Here is a 12877-nt window from a genome sequence, read left to right on the forward strand (position 1 = left end):
AAGATAGCGAACCGGTCCTCTTCTTTGCTCAAATACACTACTGGCCATTAAAATTGCTACACCACGAATAGGACGTGCTACAGACGCGAAATTTAACTGACAGGAAGAAGATGTTGTGATATGCAAATGATTAGCTTTTCAGAGCATTCACGCAAGGTTGGCGCCGGTGGCGACACCTACAACGTGCTGACATGAGAAAAGTTTCCAACCGATTTCTCATACACAAACAGCAGTTGACCGGCGTTGCCTGGTGAAACGTTGTTGTGGTGCCTCGTGTAAGGAGGTGAAATGCGTACCATCACGTTTCCGACTTTGATAAAGGTCGGATCGTAGCCTATCGTGATTGCGGTTTATCGTATCGCGACATTGCTGCTCGCGTTGGTCGAGATCCAATGACTGTTAGCAGAATATGGAATCGATGGGTTCAGGAGGGTAATACGGAACGCCGTGTTGGATCCCAATGGCCTCGTATCACTACCTGTCGAGATGACAGGCATCTTATCTGCATGGATGTAACGGATCATGCAGCCACGTCTCGATCCCTGAGTCAACAGATGGGGACGTTTGCAAGATAACAACCATCTGCACGAACGGATCGACAACGTTTGCAGCAGCATGGACTATCAGATCGGAGACCATGGCTGCAGTTATCCTTGACGGCACATTGCAGACAGGAGCGCCTGTGATGGTGTACTCAACGACCAACCTGGGTACACGAATGGCAAAACGTCATGTTTTCGGATGAATCCAGGTTTTGTGTACAGCATCATGATGGTCGCATCCGTGTTTGGCGACATCGCGGTGTACGCACATTGGAAGCGTGTATTCGTCACCGCCATACTGGCGTATCACCCGGCGTGATGGTATGGGGTGCCATTGGTTACACGTCTCTGTCACCTCTTCTTCGCATTGACGGCACTTTGAACAGTGGACGTTACATTTCAGATGACCCGTGGCTCTACCCTTCATTCGATCACTGCGAAACCCTACATTTCAGCAGGATAATGCACGACCGCATGTTGCTGGTCCTGTACGGGCCTTTCTGGATACAGAAAATGTTCGACTGCTGCCCTGGCCAGCACATTCTCCAGATCTCTCACCAATTGAAAACGGATGGTCAATGGTGGCCGAACAACTGGCTCGTCCCAATACGCCAGCCACTACTCTTGATGAACTGTGGTATCGTATTGAAAGTGCATGGGCAGTTGTACCAGTACATGCCATCCAAGCTGTGTTTCACTCAATGCCCAGGTGTATCAAGGCCGTTATTACGGCCAGAGGTGGTTGTTCTGGGTACTGATTTCTCAGGATCTATGCACCCAAATTGCGTGAAAACGTAATGACATGTCAGTTCTCGTATAATATATTTGTCCAATGAATACCCATTTATCATCTGCGTTTCTTCTTCGTGTAGCAATTTTAATGGCCAGTAGTGTATGTTATCAGAAATCTTCGGTTTACATTAAGAAAAAATTGAAGTGTTCTCCTCCCCTTGTCTGAGGAATTCTATCTCTTCTGTTTCTTTGTTAATAATAAATTTTTCATTATTGGCGGATCTCTTGCTGGTTCCCCAAGAAATGGACCCTGGGACAGCATCATTCGAGTTGACAGACTGCAGCGTAGAGAACTTCGATAGTAGCGGCGGCTGCTGGTGTTTCAGGTGGCTACGCGAAGTTCACCGGCCTCAAGACGTACAACAAGGACCTGAAGACAATGCTGGCAATCGGCGGCTGGAACGAGGGTTCGACGCGCTTTTCGCCGCTGGTGGCGGACGCGGAGCGGCGCAAGGAGTTCGTGAAGAACGTGCTTCGCTTCCTGCGGCAGAACCACTTCGACGGCCTCGACCTCGACTGGGAATACCCCGCCTTTCGCGACGGCGGCAAGTCGCGTGACCGGGACAACTATGCGCTCCTCGTCAAGGCAAGTATTACTCACCAGCGACTTTGTCTCCCGAGCGAAGCGCGCTTCCGACTGGTCACCGATTTTGCTCTCTCGCACACAACTGTAGTAGAGTGCGCACAAAATAGTGCAGGCGGCGGAGTAGGGGAGGGGCGACGGCAGTGGTGGGTGGCCCCATTGAGATGAGTCATAGCACCGTAGGGGAAATGCTGTCTAAATAGAGATGGGGCCCCTCCACGCCCACACCAACGTGGTGACCAAACCAAAAGTTCTACTGTCATCTCCGTCAACATGTTAGTTATCTAATAGGTGGATCACAGGATGCTGGGCTGTGATGTTATCCGTGCGTCTGGGTAAGACTGCGCATTAACACGGTCCATCAGGTGACAGTGGACGAAACGCGAATGAGGGTAGCGATTTGAAGAGCAGAGGGAAAAAAGTGCCAAGGCTCGTGCCGTGGGACAGAAACCTCTGCGACAGTGGGATGGGTAGTAAGTGTGGTGTCACCGCCAGACACCACGCTTGCTAGGTGGTAGCCTTTAAATCGGCCGCGGTCGTCACTATCAGTGATTGCAGACCGAGCGCCGCCACACGGCAGGTCTAGTCTAGAGAGACTCCCTAGCCCTCGCCCCACTTGTACAGCCGACTTTGCTAGCGATGGTTCACTGCCTACATACGCTCTCATTTGCCGAGACGACAGTTTAGCATAGCCTTCAGCCACGTCATTTGCTACGGCTTAGCAAGGCGCCATATTCAGTTACTATGTCTTCTGGACAGATGATATTGTGACTCATGTACCGTCAAGAGCGACGTTCATCATTAATGGATTAAAGTTAAGTATCATATTAATTACGTCCGCTTTCTGAATTCTAATTCCTTGTCATGTTCCAGACGTCACGTCAGTATAGTCCTTCCCTCCTCACGCCAGCCTGCGTGAGCTAAAACGCGTGCATTTTGGCCCCCACTAGTAACACGGTGTTGGCTCTTCTGCCAACTCAACAGTAAGAACAGTGGTGGCTTACTAGCTGCGATAGTTCATGCAAGGTTGGTTTTGTTAGTATGGGTACGATGCATCATTACCGTGGCTGGCGATGTATCCAAGTTTGCTGCAGCCGCTGCCTTCCTGGAACAATCAGGGTCGTTATATATTAGTGGGAGATCGGCCATAGATCATCTCACTGTGTGTGTGTGGGGGGGGGGGGGGGGGAGCTTCTCTGCATGTGGTGTACGGTACAGCTTCCTTGTGTGGTGCCAGTTATTCGGCAAGTGTGTTCCAACTGGATATCCAGTAATGGTGGCTGATTAACAAGGGCTGGTAATGTTCGTGTAAATGGGTTAGAAAATTTGTGGTAAGTTCCTATTGGACCAGGTTGTCGGACCCTAGGCTTACGCACTACTTAAACTAACTTACGCTAAGGACAACACACACACACACACACACACCAATGCCCAAGGGAGGACTCCAACCTCCGACGGGCGACCCGCGCGAACCGTGGCAAGGCGCCCGATACCGCGCGGCTACCCCGCGCGGCAAATGGGTTACAACAGTACAACCGATAATTTGACAAATATAGACATTCAGAGGCAATAGTTTCTCTCTAGCGTACAGAGAAAGAAATAGCCGCACGAACTGAGGATCAAGTAAAATGAAACAATTCCGATTTGGGGCTGCCGGAGGGAAATTTCCCAAAACGAAATAAGGGCAAAAAGGGTGCATGGCGAATAAAGTCACTTATTACGGTACTGTCAGTGTGAAATAGGGAATGCGTGTCATGTGGAAATTATGTGTCAGTCCGCTGAGGACTCATTTGTCAATATTACTTAAACATATAATATTCTGGCAACAGCCTTTCCGTAGTGGATACACCGGTTCCCGTCAGATCACCGAAGCACTTGGATGGGTGACCATTCTGGCCGCCATGAGCAGTTGTCATTTTTCGGGGTGCACTCAGCCTCGTGATGCCAACTAAGGAGCTACTCGACCGAATAGTAGCGGCTCCGGTCAAAGAAAACCATCATACCGACCGGGAGAGCGGTGTGCTGACCACACGCCCCTCCTATCAGCATCCTCAAGTGAGGATGACACGGCGGTCGGATGGTCCCGATGGGCCACTTGTGGCCTGAAGACAGAGTGCGTACAATATTCTCCTTAGTTCGCATCTCTCCCGAAGTAGTGAAGCTTTCGAAAGTTAGCTACGTTTAACCCGTTCTTCTTTATTATCTTTGTAATGTGGTTGAAACAGCTAGCAGTTTTTGCAGCTCTCTCGAGTACAATCTTTGTCCCAAACTGAAGAGTGACAGTTACAAACTGATCGAATGAGTATTATGTATCCCTTTCCTTTCGTGAATCAATTTTCCTAACACTTATTCCAGTGAAGTGTCAGGACATTAAAATTGCAGTACCATGAAGTATAGCAAGTAATGACGCTTTACTTATTTATTTATTGTGCTGATAAAGTATAACACAAACGACACGAGATTAAATTTGTAGGTAATGCGGGTGTGTGTGCACTTTAGTACGACTTTACCCCTTCTGGGGGTGGAGTGGATCCGAACTCGTGTGATGTATAGAGGCTATACGTACGAGATGTGATCGTATTGCAAATCCGATGGTACCCCGTACCCTGATGCCAAGTGCTGGGTCCATACAAATAGGACGAATGCAATCTGGCAATATTCATTCTCCATGGGGCCTCCACACATCAGTACATCCACTGTGAGGCTGTACACAGAGTTCGGGCTTATCTCAAAGGACGAAGTGGTGCCACTGCTGCGTCTAGTGTTGTTATTAGGCTCACCACTGTCATGGCCCTAATTCTGCTGCCCCATCGGGGGAATCCACAACAGTGGCCACCATGCAAACAGTCTGTGGTGTTCCAGATGGTATTACGCTGTCAATAGAATGCGTATCATTAGTTTCCGCTCTGTAAGAAGGAACTGACTGTTGATAGTTTGGAGGGTGAAGGTTTGACTGTATCAGTCACTCGTGCTAGCGAAACGTCAGTAAAATCGTTAAACAAATGACAGATGAAGATCCCAAGACAAGCCGACAGGCAATATTTCAGTAGAATTGGAGTACGAATGAACACAGCCAGCGTTTACATTACAAGTGATAGGCTATAATGTAATATATGAATGAATAAATAGCTGAAAGATACTTACCTTGTTGCAAACAAGCTTCTTTCCTGACTCAAGATAGTCATGTGATTGTATGATCCTGCACATCCAAGTGAATATTAGTCTGTATTTTCAAGTGTTAGATGCATGGGGCTGCTGGAATCGTGCATGGCGTTAAGTGTGGCCCTCTTGAACCTGTAAGAGCCATATTCGCATGACAGTTCAGACTAAAACGAGCAACAATATCGTGGAACAATATACCACAGGATCGATAGGTCACTATCTTGCCATTGCCGCATACTGATACATGTTAGTAGACACGATCTTTGCAAAAACCACTAGCATTCAAAATCGTTTTGTTAACGAGAAACCGTCTACATAATCTTTCCTTATGTGTGGTATGTAGTTGATGTTGCTCGTACCTACTTTGTGCGGCTGTGCTATAAAGCTAATCATTTGAGTGGTATCGTCCAAAGATCAGGTGTCGTCCAAAGTCGGCAACTCGCATCGATACCACATGAGCTAGCAACGTCTCACTGCAATCGTCAGTGATGAATGGGAGGTGCTGGTGATACCACACCCTCGCTCCCAGCTCTGCAGATATACAGCCGATATGAGGAAACCTCTGCTCCAGCAGACAACATCGAGTACTTAACGCTCGTGAGTTTCTCGTGTCTTAGATGTAGCTGTACTTGAACTTTGTAATTCGAGAGAAGAGTTTAGTAAATGTGTGCATTAAGTGACGCCTTAATATTCAAAGACACTCCTGTGGCAATGGATTGTACAAAGTAAATCTTTTTATCATACTTGTAAATGGTTCAAATGGCTCTGAGCACTATGGGACTTAACAGCTGAGGTCGCGCGGTTTCAGACTGAAGCGCCTAGAACCGCTCGACCACTCCGGGCGGCCATTCTTGTAATAAAGAATAATATTTCATACGTTGTAGTTCAGATCAACTGACTCCCAGAGCAATCAAAGAACGCATAGTTATGGCGACTGTAGTTTCGTCAGGTCATAACAATGTAATGCAGTACACTCGATGCTATGTTGGTGTTTGTCACATGCTGCCCCGATGGTTAGGATTGCAGTGCGGTGCGGTGGTGGTGGATGCTGGGCAATGGCACTGAGCATGTCTACACCTATACCTCTGCTGTAGGAATCTAAAGTGGGCTTTCGGAAGGTCACAACTTCCCAGTGGACCCCCATTGGGTAGTATCTCGAGCTCTGGTACCTGTCAAACAGAGGCTTTGTGAAGGTGACAATTCAAAGTTTCAACTTCAGGTTTCAAAAGTCGACTCACCAAATACACTACTGGACATTAAAATTGCTACACCAAGAAGAATTGCAGATGATAAACGGGTATTCCTTGGACAAATATATTATACTAGAACTGATATGTGATTACATTTTCACGCAATTTGGGTGCATAGATCCTGAGAAATCGGCACCCAGAACAACCACCTCTGGCCGTAATAACGGTCTTGATACATACGCCTGGGTATTGAGGCAAACAGAGCTTGGATGGCGTCTACAGGTACAGCTGCCCATGCAGCTTCAACACGATACCACAGTTCATCAAGAGTAGTGACTGGCGTATTGTGACGAGCCAGTTGCTCGGGCACCATTGACCAGACGTTTTCAATTGGTGAGAGATCTGGAGAATGTGCTGGCCAGGGCAGCAGTCGAACATTTTCTGTATGCAGAAAGGCCCGTACAGGACCTGCAACATGCAGTCGTGCATTATCCTGCTGAAATGTAGGGTTTCGCAGGGATCGAATGAAGGGTAGAGCCACGGGCGGTATCAGCTCGAATCGTTTGTATTGCGTGTGGGGCGAGTCCTTTCGGGCAAAACACGTCAGAAAAGGATTTGTGATTTCAAGGAAGATCGTTCTGGCACGAATGATTCTCAACATTTAGGAAGTCTCGACTGGCATACGTGATGAACAGGGATTATTTAACCGTCGCGCCACATTTGAATTTAATAGGCAAGATTTAGAAGACTGGTTTAGGAGTACTGCAGGCACTAATGCAAAGCAACAAAAACTGAACGTGTGAATATTACTGCATATTATCTTGAACGTCATTAGTTCGCTGATTGAGCATTGGTATACAATACTGTTAGTGGTGGCGAGTTAACCCGCCAGGGTAGCCAAGAGCGCTAACGCGCTGCTTCTTGGACTCGCGTAGGCACGCCGGCCCCGGATCGAATCCGCCCGGCGGATTAACGACGACGGCCGGTGTGCCGGCCAGCCTGGATGTGGTTTTTAGGCGGTTTTCCACATCCTACTAGGTGAATACCAGGCTGGTCCCCACGTGCCGCCTCAGTTACACGACTCGCAGACATTTGGAACACATTCACGCTATTTCACGATTTACGCTAGACGCAGACAGTATGGGGTACACTACTTCAGTCCCGGGGGGTATGGGGTGGCGGCAGGAAGGGCATCTGGCCACCCCTTAAAATTAACCATGCCAATTCCGTACTTAACCCTGCCGACCCTGCGCACAATGTGGGATAAAGGCAGTAGCAAAAGAAATAAAGTGGTGGCGAGTTATGATGCGTTTATGTCAACTTCTTAAGAAGAGATTTACAGCTGAACACTAAGAAACAAACATTTACAGGAGCAAAGGACAGTGTCAAAATAATATTTTTCATTTATTGGCTCAAAAAGGGTTTTGTGCTCCCCATTGCTGTGTGCATCGCAGATGGTATTAGTTGCCAACAACTGAGATACATTTCGGTTGCACTGTAAGAAGAAGCCTCAAAGCCTCATCGGGTAGCATAAAGGGCGTCAACGAAACCAGCCCTTTCCTTGGGACGTTGATTTCCACTCATATCGCGGTCGAAAACGACAACTCGCAACAGGACAACATTAGACGCTGCTGCCACCCCCTCTGCGTTTCAGTCTAGCTGTAAGGACGTCGTGGGACTGCAGGCCCATTTAAAGTGGTCTGGCCCCTTTCGAGCGTACTGTGACCATAAATTTTCCTCTGGTATGCAGAATGGAACCACTAGGGACCATTCACATTAATTCAACGGAATTTGAACGTGATCTGAAACAGCAAAGAGGTTTTACGCTTTTTCAGCACTCCTGATTCACGCCCTACTATGGCTAGATCATGGGGAGGAGGGAGAGGCAGGAGGGGGAGGGGCGGGTGATTAATTATCATGGCCGTGTTCGGTAACAGCCTCAGTGCCAACGAAGCACCTTTATTAACCATTTTAAAAATGTACCCCTCGACAACTTCAACACAAGTTTAGTCTCGCGGCTGCTCTAGCGCCTGAAAGAAGGCAAACTACACTTAAGGGGTGTCGAAGGGGTTGCATAATCCTCAGGTGTTAGAGCAGCCACAAGCCTCTTTGGGGTGGAGGATCCTGACATGTAAAGTTTTAACGGGGGTTTCCGAAAAAGTGACCCTTTAATTTTGTTTCGCTCTGTATCAGCCAAGTATGATGACCAACAATCCATTCTTTCAGTGTGTATGCCCACAATGCCCAATCTCTTGCAGGTATCTGAAATGAGTGTCAGGTTTCCATGGGAGATACAGGGTGGTCCACTAATAGTGACCAGGCCAAATATCTCACGAAATAAGTATCAAACGAAAAAACTACAAAGAACGAAACTCGCCTAGCTTGAAGGGGGAAACCAGATGGCGCTATGGTTGGCCCGCTAGATGGCTCTGCCATAGGTCAAACGGATATCAACTGCGTTTTCTTAAATCGGAACCCCCATTTTTTATTACATATTCGTGTAGTACGTAAAGAAATATGAATGTTTTAATTGGACTATTTTTTTCGCTTTGTGATAGATGGCGCTGTAATAGACACAAACGTATAAGTACGTGGTATCACGTAACATTCCGCCAGTGCGGACGGTATTTCCTTCGTGATACATTACCCGTGTTAAAATGGACCGTTTACCAATTGCGGAAAAGGTCGATATCGTGTTGATGTATGGCTATTGTGATCAAAATGCCCAACGGGCGTGTGCTATGTATGCTGCTCGGTATCTCGGACGACATCATCCAAGTGTCCGGACCGATCGCGGGATACTTACGTTATTTAAGGAAACAGGAAGTGTCCAGCCACATGTGTAACGTGAACCACGACCTGCAACAAATAATGATGCCCAAGTAGGTGTTTTAGCTGCTGTCGCGGCTAGTCCGCACATCAGTAGCAGACAAATTGCGCAAGAATCGGGAATCTCAAAAACGTCGGTGTTGAGAACGCTACATCAACGTCGATTGCACAAGTACCATTACTTCTATGCACCAGGAATTGCATGGCGATGACTTTAAACGTCGTGTACAGTTCTGCCACTGGGCACAAGAGAAATTACGGGATGATGACAGATATTTTTGCACGCGTTCTATTTAGGGACGAAGCGTCATTCACCAACAGCGGTAACGTAAACCTGCATAATATGCACTATTGGGCAACGGAAAATCCCCGATGGCTACGACAAGTGGAACAGCAGTGACCTTGGCAGGTTAATGTATGGTGCGGAATTATTGGAGGAAGGATAATTGGCCCCCATTTTATCGATGGCAATCTAAATGGTGCAATGTATGATGATTTCCTACGTAAAGTTCTACCGATGTTACTACAAGATGTTTCACTGCATGACAGAATGGCGATGTACTTCCAACATGATGCATGTCCGTCACATAGCTCGCGTGCGGTTGAAGCGGTATTGAAAAGCAAATTTCATGACACGTGGATCGGTCGTTGAAGCACAGTACCATGCCCCGCACGTTAACCGGATCAGACGTCCCCGGATTTCTTTCTCTGGGGAAAGTTGAAGGATATTTGCTATCGTGATCCACAGACAACGCCTGACAACATGCGTAAGCGCAATGTCAATTCATGTGCGAACATTACGGAAGGCGAACTACTCGCTGTTGAGAGGAATGTCGTTACACGTATTTCCAAATGCATTGAGGCTGACGGACATCATTTTGAGCATTTATTGCGTTAATGTGGTATTTACAGGTAATCACGCTGTAACAGCATGCGTTCTGCGAAATAAGTTCACAAAGGTACATGTATCACACTGGAACAACCGAAATAAAATGTTCAAACGTAGCTACGTTATGTATATTTATTTTAAAAACCTAACTGTTACCAATTGTTCGTCTAAAATTGTGAGCCATATGTTTGTGACTATTACAGCGCCATCTATCACAAAGCGAAAAAAGTGGTCCAACTAAAACATTCGTATTTCTTTACGTACTACACGAATATGTAATAAAAAATGCGGGTTCCTATTAAAAAAAAACGAAGTTGATATCCATTTGACCTTTGGCAGCGCCATCTAGCGGGCCAACCATAGCGCCATCTGGTTTCCCCCTTCAAGCTAGACAAGTTTCGTTCTTTGTAGTTTTTTCGTTTGACACTTATTTCGTGAGATGTTTGGCCCGGTCACGATCAATGGACCACCCTGTATATCACAGTTACTGTGGTGGTATGCTGAGATGCCTAACAGGCTGGGAATTAAGGCCAGCTGGCAAGTGTGCTGGGATGGGCGACGTGGTTAAACCAACTGCTTGTGTTGTATGGGAGATCCATGTTCGAGTCCCAGTCTGGCACAAATTTTCACCTGTTACCATTGATTCATCCTGGTGCCTAAATTCTTTCAACAGTGTTTGCATGGCCGCAGGATCACATAAGGTGTCTGACAAGAAGGGGGCGGTCGAGCTTGGTGGAGCTAGATGGAATTACTTTGGAGCTAATGAGCCTTATAAAACCTTTAGTGTGGGATAGCTTGGATACTGTGATCCTTGAGTGGAAAGCCACTGGATGAGAGACTTACAAAACATTTATCAAGATCATTTAAAGAACATACACTGCTACTAAAAGCATTCAGCAGGATTTCTTATATCGTGATTCCAACTCATGATCTCTTTTACTAATATAAAAAAATCAGTAAACATTAGCGATTGGGGGCACTACACCACTTAGAAGGTTTTTAACAAAACTGGCAATGTTTCTTTAATTACTTCGAGGCACAAGACACATACACTCCTGGAAATTGAAATAAGAACACCGTGAATTCATTGTCCCAGGAAGGGGAAACTTTATTGACACATTCCTGGGGTCAGATACATCACATGATCACACTGACAGAACCACAGGCACATAGACACAGGCAACAGAGCATGCACAATGTCGGCACTAGTACAGTGTATATCCACCTTTCGCAGCAATGCAGGCTGCTATTCTCCCATGGAGACGATCGTAGAGATGCTGGATGTAGTCCTGTGGAACGGCTTGCCATGCCATTTCCACCTGGCGTCTCAGTTGGACCAGCGTTCGTGCTGGACGTGCAGACCGCGTGAGACGACGCTTCATCCAGTCCCAAACATGCTCAATGGGGGACAGATCCGGAGATCTTGCTGGCCAGGGTAGTTGACTTACACCTTCTAGAGCACGTTGGGTGGCACGGGATACATGCGGACGTGCATTGTCCTGTTGGAACAGCAAGTTCCCTTGCCGGTCTAGGAATGGTAGAACGATGGGTTTGATGACGGTTTGGATGTACCGTGCACTATTCAGTGTCCCCTCGACGATCACCAGTGGTGTACGGCCAGTGTAGGAGATCGCTCCCCACACCATGATGCCTGGTGTTGGCCCTGTGTGCCTCGGTCGTATGCAGTCCTGATTGTGGCGCTCACCTGCACGGCGCCAAACACGCATACGACCATAATTGGCACCAAGGCAGAAGCGACTCTCATCGCTGAAGACGACACGTCTCCATTCGTCCCTCCATTCACGCCTGTCGCGACACCACTGGAGGCGGGCTGCACGATGTTGGGGCGTGAGCGGAAGACGGCCTAACGGTGTGCGGGACCGTAGCCCAGCTTCATGGAGACGGTTGCGAATGGTCCTCGCCGATACCCCAGGAGCAACAGTGTCCCTAATTTGCTGGGAAGTGGCGGTGCGGTCCCCTACGGCACTGCGTAGGATCCTACGGTCTTGGCGTGCATCCGTGCGTCGCTGCGGTCCGGTCCCAGGTCGACGGGCACGTGCACCTTCCGCCGACCACTGGCGACAACATCGATGTACTGTGGAGACCTCACGCCACACGTGTTGAGCAATTCGGCGGTACGTCCACCCGGCCTCCCGCATGCCCACTATACGCCCTCGCTCAAAGTCCGTCAACTGCACATACGGTTCACGTCCACGCTGTCGCGGCATGCTACCAGTGTTAAAGACTGCGATGGAGCTCCGTATGCCACGGCAAACTGGCTGACACTGACGGCGGCGGTGCACAAATGCTGCGCAGCTAGCGCCATTCGACGGCCAACACCGCGGTTCCTGGTGTGTCCGCTGTGCCGTGCGTGTGATCATTGCTTGTACAGCCCTCTCGCAGTGTCCGGAGCAAGTATGGTGGGTCTGACACACCGGTGTCAACGTGTTCTTTTTTCCATTTCCAGGAGTGTATATTTAGAAAAACAAGGTCGACTAAATCCAATGGGTACAGGTTCAGATTTGCGAGATGGCCACCCGCTGTATTATCTTCAACCTAAAACAAAGAGAACAGCAATTAGGGAACGGAACTGGATAATAAGTATGCACTGCAATGGTTGAACAATGCCAAACAGTAACATCTTTAAAATGTATTATTTTACTGAGCAAAATCTGTGGACTACAAAACATGGGCATAAGCCCCTTTAGCAAGCCATAGGACGTTTAAAGACAATTTGCTTAGGACAAATGAAATTTCACACCAAACTGCATGAATTAACGACCCAAAATTTAAGTCTCAAATTAGCAAGTTTTCAGAAATGACCCTGGGATCCAACCCTTTTAATATTACAATACACATGACCAATATTGAAGCAAGACAAATTACAGCA

General features: G+C 47.7%; 1 protein-coding gene across 1 annotated transcript in view; it reads left to right on the forward strand.

Annotated features, from left to right (window-relative positions):
- Window positions 1–12877, forward strand: part of LOC124554754 (serine-rich adhesin for platelets-like) — a 482463-nt gene that overhangs the window by 287692 nt on the left and 181894 nt on the right. The window contains exon 4 of the mRNA XM_047128406.1: window positions 1661–1920. Coding sequence (XP_046984362.1) covers window positions 1661–1920 — 260 coding nt within the window. The remainder of the gene's footprint in view (window positions 1–1660; window positions 1921–12877) is intronic.

The sequence above is a fragment of the Schistocerca americana genome, chromosome X, assembly GCF_021461395.2.
Source record: "Schistocerca americana isolate TAMUIC-IGC-003095 chromosome X, iqSchAmer2.1, whole genome shotgun sequence".
Taxonomy (NCBI): domain Eukaryota; kingdom Metazoa; phylum Arthropoda; class Insecta; order Orthoptera; family Acrididae; genus Schistocerca; species Schistocerca americana.